Source organism: Oncorhynchus gorbuscha, unplaced genomic scaffold (assembly GCF_021184085.1).
Source record: "Oncorhynchus gorbuscha isolate QuinsamMale2020 ecotype Even-year unplaced genomic scaffold, OgorEven_v1.0 Un_scaffold_794, whole genome shotgun sequence".
NCBI classification, from domain to species: Eukaryota; Metazoa; Chordata; class Actinopteri; order Salmoniformes; family Salmonidae; genus Oncorhynchus; species Oncorhynchus gorbuscha.
This window is the reverse complement of record NW_025745813.1, coordinates 187327-200000: the sequence shown is the minus strand read 5'-3', so window position 1 is coordinate 200000 and position 12674 is coordinate 187327. Positions and strand designations below refer to the sequence as shown.

At 47.2% G+C, this 12674-nt stretch overlaps 1 protein-coding gene across 1 annotated transcript in view; it reads right to left on the bottom strand.

Moving 5' to 3' along the window:
• Window positions 1-12674, bottom strand: part of LOC124020269 (multidrug resistance-associated protein 1-like) — a 127632-nt gene that overhangs the window by 100632 nt on the left and 14326 nt on the right. Inside the window, 2 exon segments of the mRNA XM_046335615.1 lie at window positions 3163-3300; window positions 9842-9985. Of these exon segments, the coding sequence (XP_046191571.1) occupies window positions 3163-3300; window positions 9842-9985 (282 nt within the window).

Here is a 12674-nt window from a genome sequence, read left to right as displayed (position 1 = left end):
GCTCTAGACGGTGTGTTTCCAGGGTTACATCAGCAAGCAGGGCTCTAGTCGGTGTGTTTCCAGGGTTACATCAGCAAACAGGGCTCTAGACGGTGTGTTTCCATGGACAGGTAAGACAACTGAGATGGTAGACTACGATTCAAAAAGTAAGATATTCCCATGCCACATATCCAGGGAAGGAGTGGTTGATGTGCAACCTGTCAAAAGGATCCACAATGATCACATTTATTTTTGGCCTCTTCAGAGAATTGGCTGACATCAAAACACTAAACTAGATAACTAACAGTAGATATTGATATTGTGGCTAGATAGCCATGTAGACTAATCTAACTGTAAATATGTTGTTGCTAGATAGCCATGTAGGCTAATCTAACTGTAAATATGATATTGTTGCTAGATTGATTAATCAATTAGCCTACAAGGCTATCTAGCAACAACATCATATTTACAGTTAGATTAGCCTAATGTCCTACAGGAACTTCCCAGCTCTAGGCCTAACTTCCCAGCTCTAGGCCCAACTTCCCAGCTCTAGGCCCAACTTCCCAGCTCTAGGCCCAACTTCCCAGCTCTAGGCCCAACTTCCCAGCTCTAGGCCCAACTTCCCAGCTCTAGGCCCAACTTCCCAGCTCTAGGCCCAACTTCCCAGCTCTAGGCCCAACTTCCCAGCTCTAGGCCCAACTTCCCAGCTCTAGGCCCAACTTCCCAGCTCTAGGCCCAACTTCCCAGCTCTAGGCCCAACTTCCCAGCTCTAGGCCCAACTTCCCAGCCCTAGGCCCAACTTCCCAGCCCTAGGCCCAACTTCCCAGCCCTAGGCCTAACTTCCCAGCCCTAGGCCTAACTTCCCAGCCCTAGGCCTAACTTCCCAGCTCTTAGGCCCAACTTCCCAGCTCTTAGGCCCAACTTCCCAGCTCTTAGGCCCAACTTCCCAGCTCTTAGGCCCAACTTCCCAGCTCTTAGGCCCAACTTCCCAGCTCTTAGGCCCAACTTCCCAGCTCTTAGGCCCAACTTCCCAGCTCTTAGGCCCAACTTCCCAGCTCTTAGGCCCAACTTCCCAGCTCTTAGGCCCAACTTCCCAGCTCTTAGGCCCAACTTCCCAGCTCTTAGGCCCAACTTCCCAGCTCTTAGGCCCAACTTCCCAGCTCTTAGGCCCAACTTCCCAGCTCTTAGGCCCAACTTCCCAGCTCTTAGGCCCAACTTCCCAGCTCTTAGGCCCAACTTCCCAGCTCTTAGGCCCAACTTCCCAGCTCTTAGGCCCAACTTCCCAGCTCTTAGGCCCAACTTCCCAGCTCTTAGGCCCAACTTCCCAGCTCTTAGGCCCAACTTCCCAGCTCTTAGGCCCAACTTCCCAGCTCTTAGGCCCAACTTCCCAGCTCTTAGGCCCAACTTCCCAGCTCTTAGGCCCAACTTCCCAGCTCTAGGCCTAACTTCCCAGCTCTAGGCCTAACTTCCCAGCTCTAGGCCTAACTTCCCAGCTCTAGGCCTAACTTCCCAGCTCTAGGCCTAACTTCCCAGCTCTAGGCCTAACTTCCCAGCTCTAGGCCTAACTTCCCAGCTCTAGGCCTAACTTCCCAGCTCTAGGCCTAACTTCCCAGCTCTAGGCCTAACTTCCCAGCTCTAGGCCTAACTTCCCAGCTCTAGGCCTAACTTCCCAGCTCTAGGCCTAACTTCCCAGCTCTAGGCCTGGCGCGCTCGGCTCGGCGGGTTCATCAGAACCATACTAACTCCAGCCTAGTCCGGTTGTAAAGTGTTGCCATGAACACAACACTAAGAGGTGAGAGATACCTGGAAAACTCCCAGAAAGCTGTGACTCTCTGTAACCTCTTTAAGGAATACCTAGGATAGGATAAAGTAATCCTTCTACCCCCCCCCCCCCTTAAAAGATTTAGATGCAGTATTGTAAAGTGGCTGTTCCACTGGATGTCATAAGGTGAATGCACCAATTTGTAAGTCACTCTGGATAAGAGCGTCTGCTAAATGACTTAAATGTAAATGTAAATCTGTAACTACAACCCCCCCCACCCCCACCCCCACAGTAGCATTTTGAGCAACGGTCATATGATTATGCTTCTCAGAATGAATCTCTACCTCCTCCGTGTCACAGCGGAGAGAGGAAGTGAGTCAGCAGACGACAGCAAACAAACAAACAGACAGGCAGAGCAGTTTCAGGGTATAGCAGGAATCACACATGATAATGCATAAAGGCTAGCAGGAATCAACATACTAGGCTATTACTTGACCACATTATGATTCTAGAACAATCCACAGGAACGTTGTGTAACAAAATCAGATAATGGTTCTAGAACAATCCACAGGGACGTTGTGTAACAAAATCACCCCAAATAATGGTTCTAGAACAATCCACAGGAACATTGTGTAACACAATCAACCCAAATAATGGTTCTAGAACAATCCACAGGAACATTGTATAACAAAATCACCCCAAATAATGGTTCTAGAACAAAATCCAGATAATGGTTCAGGGACGTTGTGTAACAAAATCACCCCAAATAATGGTTCTAGAACAATCCACAGGAACATTGTATAACAAAACCACCCCAAATAATGGTTCTAGAACAATCCACAGGGACATTGTATAACAAAATCACCCCAAATAATGGTTCTAGAACAATCCACAGGAACATTGTATAACAAAATCACCCCAAATAATGGTTCTAGAACAATCCACAGGAACATTGTATAACAAAATCACCCCAAATAATGGTTCTAGAACAATCCACAGGGACGTTGTATAACAAAATCACCCCAAATAATGGTTCTAGAACAATGGTTCCAACAGGGACGTTGTGTAACAAAATCACCCCAAATAATGGTTCTAGAACAATCCACAGGGACATTGTGTAACAAAATCTCTATTTTTTCTACTACTGTGTTATTGACTTGTTAATTGTTTACTCCATGTGTAACTCTGTTGCTGTCTGTTCACACTGCTACGCTTTATCTTGGACAGGTCACAGTTGCAAATGAGAACTTGTTCTCAACTAGCCTACCTGGTTAAATAAAGGTGAAATAAAATAAAAATATCTGTAATTCTGGGTTCATCGTCCCAGCTCTAACACACAACCTGTCTCTCTCTCACCTCGTTGAGGGCTTGTATGACCGTTCATCGTCCCAGCTCTAACACACAACCTGTCTCTCTCTCACCTCGTTGAGGGCTTGTATGATCTTGGATCTGAATGTGACGGAAGCACAGAGGACGGCCACCAGCCAGAAGTTGAGCATCACCCCTGAAGACTGGACTCCTTTTAACCTCTCATACTGGGTCAGGAGGGTGGCTAGCAGCTGGGGAGAGAACACACACACATTAGAACAACATATACACACACACACACACACACATTAGAACAACACACACAGACACACACACATTAGAACAACACACACACACACACACACACACACACACACATTAGAACAACATATACACACACACACACACACACACATTAGAACAACATACACACACACACACACTAGAACATATACACACACACACATTAGAACACATACACACACATTAGGACAACATATACACACACATTAGGACAACATATACACACACACACACATTAGGACAACATATACACACACACACACATTAGGACAACATATACACACACACACACATTAGGACAACATATACACACACACACACATTAGGACAACATATACACACACACACACATTAGGACAACATATACACACACACACACACATTAGGACAACATATACACACACACACACACATTAGGACAACATATACACACACACACACATTAGGACAACATATACACACACACACACATTAGGACAACATATACACACACACACACATTAGGACAACATATACACACACACACACATTAGGACAACACACACACACACACATTAGGACAACACACACACACACACATTAGGACAACACACACACACACACTAGGACAACACACACACACACACATTAGGACAACACACACACACACACACACACACACACACACACACACACACACACACACACACACACACACACACACACACACACACACACACACACATAGAACACGTACATCCCGTTCAGATCTGACACCACTTGTGAGTGCACACACGTTTAATATTATGCATTTGATCCTCGCGGGAATTGAACCCGCGACCTTGCCGTTGCTAGCGCCATGCTCTTACCAACATGTACCAATCATGCCCAGGTGTTAATAACACTATAAAAACCACTCCTCCTACTGACTACATTCATACAGTATTTATATTGAATCACTACATACTGGGACTATGACAAGGCAGCAAGGTACTGGGTACTGGTAGACAGTATTATACTGAATCACTAGATACTGGTAGACAGTATTATACTGAATCACTAGATACTGGTAGACACAGTATTATACTGAATCACTAGATACTGGGTACTGGTAGACACAGTATTATACTGAATCACTAGATACTGGTAGACAGTATTATACTGAATCACTAGATACTGGTAGACAGTATTATACTGAATCACTAGATACTGGGTACTGGTAGACACAGTATTATACTGAATCACTAGATACTGGTAGACACAGTATTATACTGAATCACTAGATACTGGTAGACACAGTATTATACTGAATCACTAGATACTGGGTACTGGTAGACACAGTATTATACTGAATCACTAGATACTGGGTACTGGTAGACACAGTATTATACTGAATCACTAGATACTGGGTACTGGTAGACAGTATTATACTGAATCACTCAAATGTTCTTTCCCGGGGCCCGGACTGGCTAACACCCCCTCCCCCCAGCTAAGACCCTTACAGGCCGACCACTCCCCTCCAGCTAAGACCCTTACAGGCCGACCACTCCCCCAGCTAAGACTCTTACAGGCCGACCACTCCCCTCCCAGCTAAGACCCTTACAGGCCGACCACTCCCCTCCCAGCTAAGACCCTTACAGGCCGACCACTCCCCTCCCAGCTAAGACCCTTACAGGCCGACCACTCCCCTCCCAGCTAAGACCCTTACAGGCCGACCACTCCCCTCCCAGCTAAGACCCTTACAGGCCGACCACTCCCCTCCCAGCTAAGACCCTTACAGGCCGACCACTCCCTCCCAGCTAAGACCCTTACAGGCCGACCACTCCCCTCCCAGCTAAGTTACAGGCCGACCACTCCCCTCCCAGCTAAGACCCCACAGGCCGACCACTCCCCCCCAGCTAAGACCCTTACAGGCCGACCACTCCCCTCCCAGCTAAGACCCTTACAGGCCAACCACTCCCCCCAGCTAAGACCCTTACAGGCCAACCACTCCCCCAGCTAAGACCCTTACAGGCCGACCACTCCCCCAGCTAAGACCCTTACAGGCCGACCACTCCCCCAGCTAAGACCCTTACAGGCCGACCACTCCCCCAGCTAAGACCCTTACAGGCCGACCCCCCCTCAGCTAAGACCCTTTTGATCCAGCCCACAGTGTTGATTGCTAGCACGGTGCCGAGCATGGTGGGGCTAACCAGATAAACAGGGTTGGTTGTTACCATAGTGATGCCGAGCATGGTGGGGTTAACCAGATAAACAGCGTTGGTTGTTACCATAGTGATGCCGAGCATGGTGGGGCTAACCAGATAAACAGCGTGGGTTGTTACCATAGTGATGCCGAGCATGGTGGGGCTAACCAGATAAACAGCGTTGGTTGTTACCATAGTGATGCCGAGCATGGTGGGGCTGACCAGATAAACAGGGTTGGTTGTTACCATAGTGATGCCGAGCATGGTGGGGCTAACCAGATAAACAGGGTTGGTTGTTACCATAGTGATGCCGAGCATGGTGGGGCTGACCAGATAAACAGTGTTGGTTGTTACCATAGTGATGCCGAGCATGGTGGGGCTAACCAGATAAACAGCGTTGGTTGTTACCATAGTGATGCCGAGCATGGTGGGGCTAACCAGATAAACAGTGTTGGTTGTTACCATAGTGATGCCGAGCATGGTGGGGCTAACCAGATAAACAGCGTTGGTTGTTACCATAGTGATGCCGAGCATGGTGGGGCTAACCAGATAAACAGCGTTGGTTGTTACCATAGTGATGCCGAGCATGGTGGGGCTAACCAGATAAACAGGGTTGGTTGTTACCATAGTGATGCCGAGCATGGTGGGGCTAACCAGATAAACAGCGTTGGTTGTTACCATAGTGATGCCGAGCATGGTGGGGCTAACCAGATAAACAGCGTTGGTTGTTACCATAGTGATGCCGAGCATGGTGGGGCTAACCAGATAAACAGCGTTGGTTGTTACCATAGTGATGCCGAGCATGGTGGGGCTAACCAGATAAACAGGGTTGGTTGTTACCATAGTGATGCCGAGCATGGTGGGGCTGACCAGATAAACAGGGTTGGTTGTTACCATAGTGATGCCGAGCATGGTGGGGCTGACCAGATAAACAGCGTTGGTTGTTACCATAGTGATGCCGAGCATGGTGGGGCTAACCAGATAAACAGCGTTGGTTGTTACCATAGTGATGCCGAGCATGGTGGGGCTGACCAGATAAACAGCGTTGGTTGTTACCATAGTGATGCCGAGCATGGTGGGGCTGACCAGATAAACAGGGTTGGTTGTTACCATAGTGATGCCGAGCATGGTGGGGCTAACCAGATAAACAGCGTTGGTTGTTACCATAGTGATGCCGAGCATGGTGGGGCTAACCAGATAAACAGCGTTGGTTGTTACCATAGTGATGCCGAGCATGGTGGGGCTAACCAGATAAACAGCGTTGGTTGTTACCATAGTGATGCCGAGCATGGTGGGGCTAACCAGATAAACAGCGTTGGTTGTTACCATAGTGATGCCGAGCATGGTGGGGCTAACCAGATAAACAGGGTTGGTTGTTACCATAGTGATGCCGAGCATGGTGGGGCTGACCAGATAAACAGCGTTGGTTGTTACCATAGTGATGCCGAGCATGGTGGGGCTGACCAGATAAACAGGGTTGGTTGTTACCATAGTGATGCCGAGCATGGTGGGGCTGACCAGATAAACAGCGTTGGTTGTTACCATAGTGATGCCGAGTATGGTGGGGCTAACCAGATAAACAGCGTTGGTTGTTACCATAGTGATGCCGAGCAGGGTGGGGCTAACCAGATAAACAGCGTTGGTTGTTACCATAGTGATGCCGAGCAGGGTGGGGCTAACCAGATAAACAGCGTTGGTTGTTACCATAGTGATGCCGAGCAGGGTGGGGCTAACCAGATAAACAGCGTTGGTTGTTACCATAGTGATGCCGAGCATGGTGGGGCTGACCAGATAAACAGCGTGGGTTGTTACCATAGTGATGCCGAGCATGGTGGGGCTAACCAGATAAACAGCGTGGGTTGTTACCATAGTGATGCCGAGCATGGTGGGGCTGACCAGATAAACGTTGGTTGTTACCAGCGTTGTTGTTACCATAGTGATGCCGAGCATGGTGGGGCTAACCAGATAAACAGCGTTGGTTGTTACCATAGTGATGCCGAGCATGGTGGGGCTGACCAGATAAACAGCGTTGGTTGTTACCATAGTGATGCCGAGCATGGTGGGGCTAACCAGATAAACAGCGTTGGTTGTTACCATAGTGATGCCGAGCATGGTGGGGCTAACCAGATAAACAGTGTTGGTTGTTACCATAGTGATGCCGAGCATGGTGGGGCTAACCAGATAAACAGCGTTGGTTGTTACCATAGTGATGCCGAGCATGGTGGGGCTAACCAGATAAACAGCGTTGGTTGTTACCATAGTGATGCCGAGCATGGTGGGGCTAACCAGATAAACAGCGTTGGTTGTTACCATAGTGATGCCGAGCATGGTGGGGCTAACCAGATAAACAGGGTTGGTTGTTACCATAGTGATGCCGAGCATGGTGGGGCTAACCAGATAAACAGCGTTGGTTGTTACCATAGTGATGCCGAGCATGGTGGGGCTAACCAGATAAACAGCGTTGGTTGTTACCATAGTGATGCCGAGCATGGTGGGGCTAACCAGATAAACAGCGTTGGTTGTTACCATAGTGATGCCGAGCATGGTGGGGCTAACCAGATAAACAGGGTTGGTTGTTACCATAGTGATGCCGAGCATGGTGGGGCTGACCAGATAAACAGCGTTGGTTGTTACCATAGTGATGCCGAGCATGGTGGGGCTGACCAGATAAACAGGGTTGGTTGTTACCATAGTGATGCCGAGCATGGTGGGGCTGACCAGATAAACAGCGTTGGTTGTTACCATAGTGATGCCGAGCATGGTGGGGCTGACCAGATAAACAGGGTTGGTTGTTACCATAGTGATGCCGAGCATGGTGGGGCTAACCAGATAAACAGCGTTGGTTGTTACCATAGTGATGCCGAGCATGGTGGGGCTGACCAGATAAACAGGGTTGGTTGTTACCATAGTGATGCCGAGCATGGTGGGGCTAACCAGATAAACAGCGTTGGTTGTTACCATAGTGATGCCGAGCATGGTGGGGCTAACCAGATAAACAGGGTTGGTTGTTACCATAGTGATGCCGAGCATGGTGGGGCTAACCAGATAAACAGCGTTGGTTGTTACCATAGTGATGCCGAGCATGGTGGGGCTAACCAGATAAACAGCGTTGGTTGTTACCATAGTGATGCCGAGCATGGTGGGGCTAACCAGATAAACAGCGTTGGTTGTTACCATAGTGATGCCGAGCATGGTGGGGCTAACCAGATAAACAGGTTGGTTGTTACCATAGTGATGCCGAGCATGGTGGGGCTAACCAGATAAACAGCGTTGGTTGTTACCATAGTGATGCCGAGCATGGTGGGGCTAACCAGATAAACAGGGTTGGTTGTTACCATAGTGATGCCGAGCATGGTGGGGCTAACCAGATAAACAGCGTTGGTTGTTACCATAGTGATGCCGAGCATGGTGGGGCTGACCAGATAAACAGGGTTGGTTGTTACCATAGTGATGCCGAGCATGGTGGGGCTGACCAGATAAACAGCGTTGGTTGTTACCATAGTGATGCCGAGCATGGTGGGGCTGACCAGATAAACAGGGTTGGTTGTTACCATAGTGATGCCGAGCATGGTGGGGCTGACCAGATAAACAGCGTTGGTTGTTACCATAGTGATGCCGAAACCAGATAAACAGGGTTGGTTGTTACCATAGTGATGCCGAGCATGGTGGGGCTAACCAGATAAACAGCGTTGGTTGTTACCATAGTGATGCCGAGCATGGTGGGGCTAACCAGATAAACAGGGTTGTTGTTTGTTAGCATGGTGGGGCTAACCAGATAAACAGTGATAGTGATGCCGAGCATGGTGGGGCTGACCAGATAAACAGGGTTGGTTGTTACCATAGTGATGCCGAGCATGGTGGGGCTGACCAGATAAACAGCGTTGGTTGTTACCATAGTGATGCCGAGCATGGTGGGGCTAACCAGATAAACAGCGTTGGTTGTTACCATAGTGATGCCGAGCAGGGTGGGGCTAACCAGATAAACAGCGTTGGTTGTTACCATAGTGATGCCGAGCAGGGTGGGGCTAACCAGATAAACAGCGTTGGTTGTTACCATAGTGATGCCGAGCAGGGTGGGGCTAACCAGATAAACAGCGTTGGTTGTTACCATAGTGATGCCGAGCATGGTGGGGCTAACCAGATAAACAGCGTTGGTTGTTACCATAGTGATGCCGAGCATGGTGGGGCTGACCAGATAAACAGCGTGGGTTGTTACCATAGTGATGCCGAGCAGGGTGGGGCTGACCAGATAAACAGCGTTGGTTGTTACCATAGTGATGCCGAGCAGGGTGGGGCTGACCAGATAAACAGGGTTGGTTGTTACCATAGTGATGCCGAGCATGGTGGGGCTGACCAGATAAACAGGTGCCTGGGTGGAGGAGGAGGCATCGCTGTCATGCTGGCTTCTTTCCCAGAAAGAGTAAAACACATCTGCCCAGCAGACGATCCACAGGAGAAAACCTACTGCCTGGAGGAGAGGATGAGAGCAGAGCAGGAAGAAGACTTTATTGTGCATTTTCAGATCATGGAAATTCATATTTTGCTTTAAACCCCATTCCCGGAGAAACACATGCACCCAAACACACACACGCAAACACACACACAACCTTGCCGGCCGGCCGCAGGGCAGTGACCCCGGAGCAGCTGAGGGGTCAAGTTTAAGTGACACGACAGCAGGATGCATCTAGGATGTTATTGCTAATCTAGGATACTCATTCCTCACTACTTTTGCCCAGAGCCTTTCTGGCCAGGGCCCTAGGGGTAGTGCGTGAAAAGTAGTGCGTGAAATAGGGAACCAATTTGGGATGCAGATGAAGGAAGAGGAAATTAGGTGTGTGTCAGGATATTGTCTTGTCAGACACTCTACCACACAGAGAAGCCTGTGTTCTGAAATTACTCTCCTGGTTGTTCAGAGAGAGAGAGAGAGAGTGTTAGCTGGATATATATGTTTCTCTGGTTGTTCAGAGAGAGAGAGAGAGAGAGAGTGTTAGCTTGATATATATGTTTCTCTGGTTGTTCAGAGAGAGAGAGAGAGAGAGAGAGAGAGTTAGCTTGATATATATGTTTCTCTGGTTGTTCAGAGAGAGAGAGAGAGAGTTAGCTTGATATATATGTTTCTCTGGTTGTTCAGAGAGAGAGAGAGAGAGAGAGAGAGAGAGTGTTAGCTTGATATATATGTTTCTCTGGTTGTTCAGAGAGAGAGAGTTAGCTTGATATATATGTTTCTCTGGTTGTTCAGAGAGAGAGAGAGAGAGAGAGAGAGAGAGTTAGCTTGATATATATGTTTCTCTGGTTGTTCAGAGAGAGAGAGAGAGAGAGAGAGAGAGTGTTAGCTTGATATATATGTTTCTCTGGTTGTTCAGAGAGAGAGAGAGAGAGTGTTAGCTTGATATATATGTTTCTCTGGTTGTTCAGAGAGAGAGAGAGAGTGTTAGCTTGATATATATGTTTCTCTGGTTGTTCAGAGAGAGAGAGAGAGAGAGAGAGAGAGAGAGAGTGTTAGCTTGATATATATGTTTCTCTGGTTGTTCAGAGAGTTAGCTTGAGATATGTTTCTCTGGTTGAGAGAGAGAGAGATATATATGTTTCTCTGGTTGAGAGAGAGAGAGAGAGAGTTAGTTTCTCTGGTTGTTCAGAGAGAGAGTGATGGATATATGTTTCTCTGGTTGTTCAGAGAGAGAGAGAGAGAGAGAGCTTGATATATATGTTTCTCTGGTTGTTCAGAGAGAGAGAGAGAGAGATATATATGTTTCTCTGGTTGAGAGAGAGAGAGAGTTAGCTTGATATATATGTTTCTCTGGTTGTTCAGAGAGAGAGAGAGAGAGTGTTAGCTTGATATATATGTTTCTCTGGTTGTTCAGAGAGAGAGAGAGAGAGTGTTAGCTTGATATATATGTTTCTCTGGTTGTTCAGAGAGAGAGAGAGAGAGAGAGAGAGAGTGTTAGCTTGATATATATGTTTCTCTGGTTGTTCAGAGAGAGAGAGAGAGTGTTAGCTTGATATATATGTTTCTCTGGTTGTTCAGAGAGAGAGAGAGAGAGAGAGAGAGTTAGCTTGATATATATGTTTCTCTGGTTGTTCAGAGAGAGAGAGAGAGAGAGAGAGAGAGTGTTAGCTTGATATATATGTTTCTCTGGTTGTTCAGAGAGAGAGAGAGAGAGATGTTTCTCTGAGAGTTAGCTTGATATATATGTTTCTCTGGTTGTTCAGAGAGAGAGAGAGAGAGAGAGAGAGAGAGAGAGAGTTAGCTTGATATATATGTTTCTCTGGTTGTTCAGAGAGAGAGAGAGAGAGAGAGAGAGTGTTAGCTTGATATATATGTTTCTCTGGTTGTTCAGAGAGAGAGAGAGAGAGAGTGTTAGCTTGATATATATGTTTCTCTGGTTGTTCAGAGAGAGAGAGAGAGAGAGAGTTAGCTTGATATATATGTTTCTCTGGTTGTTCAGAGAGAGAGAGAGAGAGAGAGAGTGTTAGCTTGATATATATGTTTCTCTGGTTGTTCAGAGAGAGAGAGTTAGCTTGATATATATGTTTCTCTGGTTGTTCAGAGAGAGAGAGAGAGAGAGAGAGAGAGAGAGAGTTAGCTTGATATATATGTTTCTCTGGTTGTTCAGAGAGAGAGAGAGAGAGAGAGAGTTAGCTTGATATATATGTTTCTCTGGTTGTTCAGAGAGAGAGAGAGAGTGTTAGCTTGATATATATGTTTCTCTGGTTGTTCAGAGAGAGAGAGAGAGAGAGAGAGTGTTAGCTTGATATATATGTTTCTCTGGTTGTTCAGAGAGAGAGAGAGAGAGAGAGAGAGAGTGTTAGCTTGATATATATGTTTCTCTGGTTGTTCAGAGAGAGAGAGAGAGAGAGAGAGTTAGCTTGATATATATGTTTCTCTGGTTGTTCAGAGAGAGAGAGAGAGAGAGTTAGCTTGATATATATGTTTCTCTGGTTGTTCAGAGAGAGAGAGAGAGAGAGAGAGAGAGTTAGCTTGATATATATGTTTCTCTGGTTGTTCAGAGAGAGAGAGTGTTAGCTGGATATATATGTTTCTCTGGTTGTTCAGAGAGAGAGAGAGAGAGAGTTAGCTTGATATATATGTTTCTCTGGTTGTTCAGAGAGAGAGAGAGAGAGAGAGAGAGAGTTAGCTTGATATATATGTTTCTCTG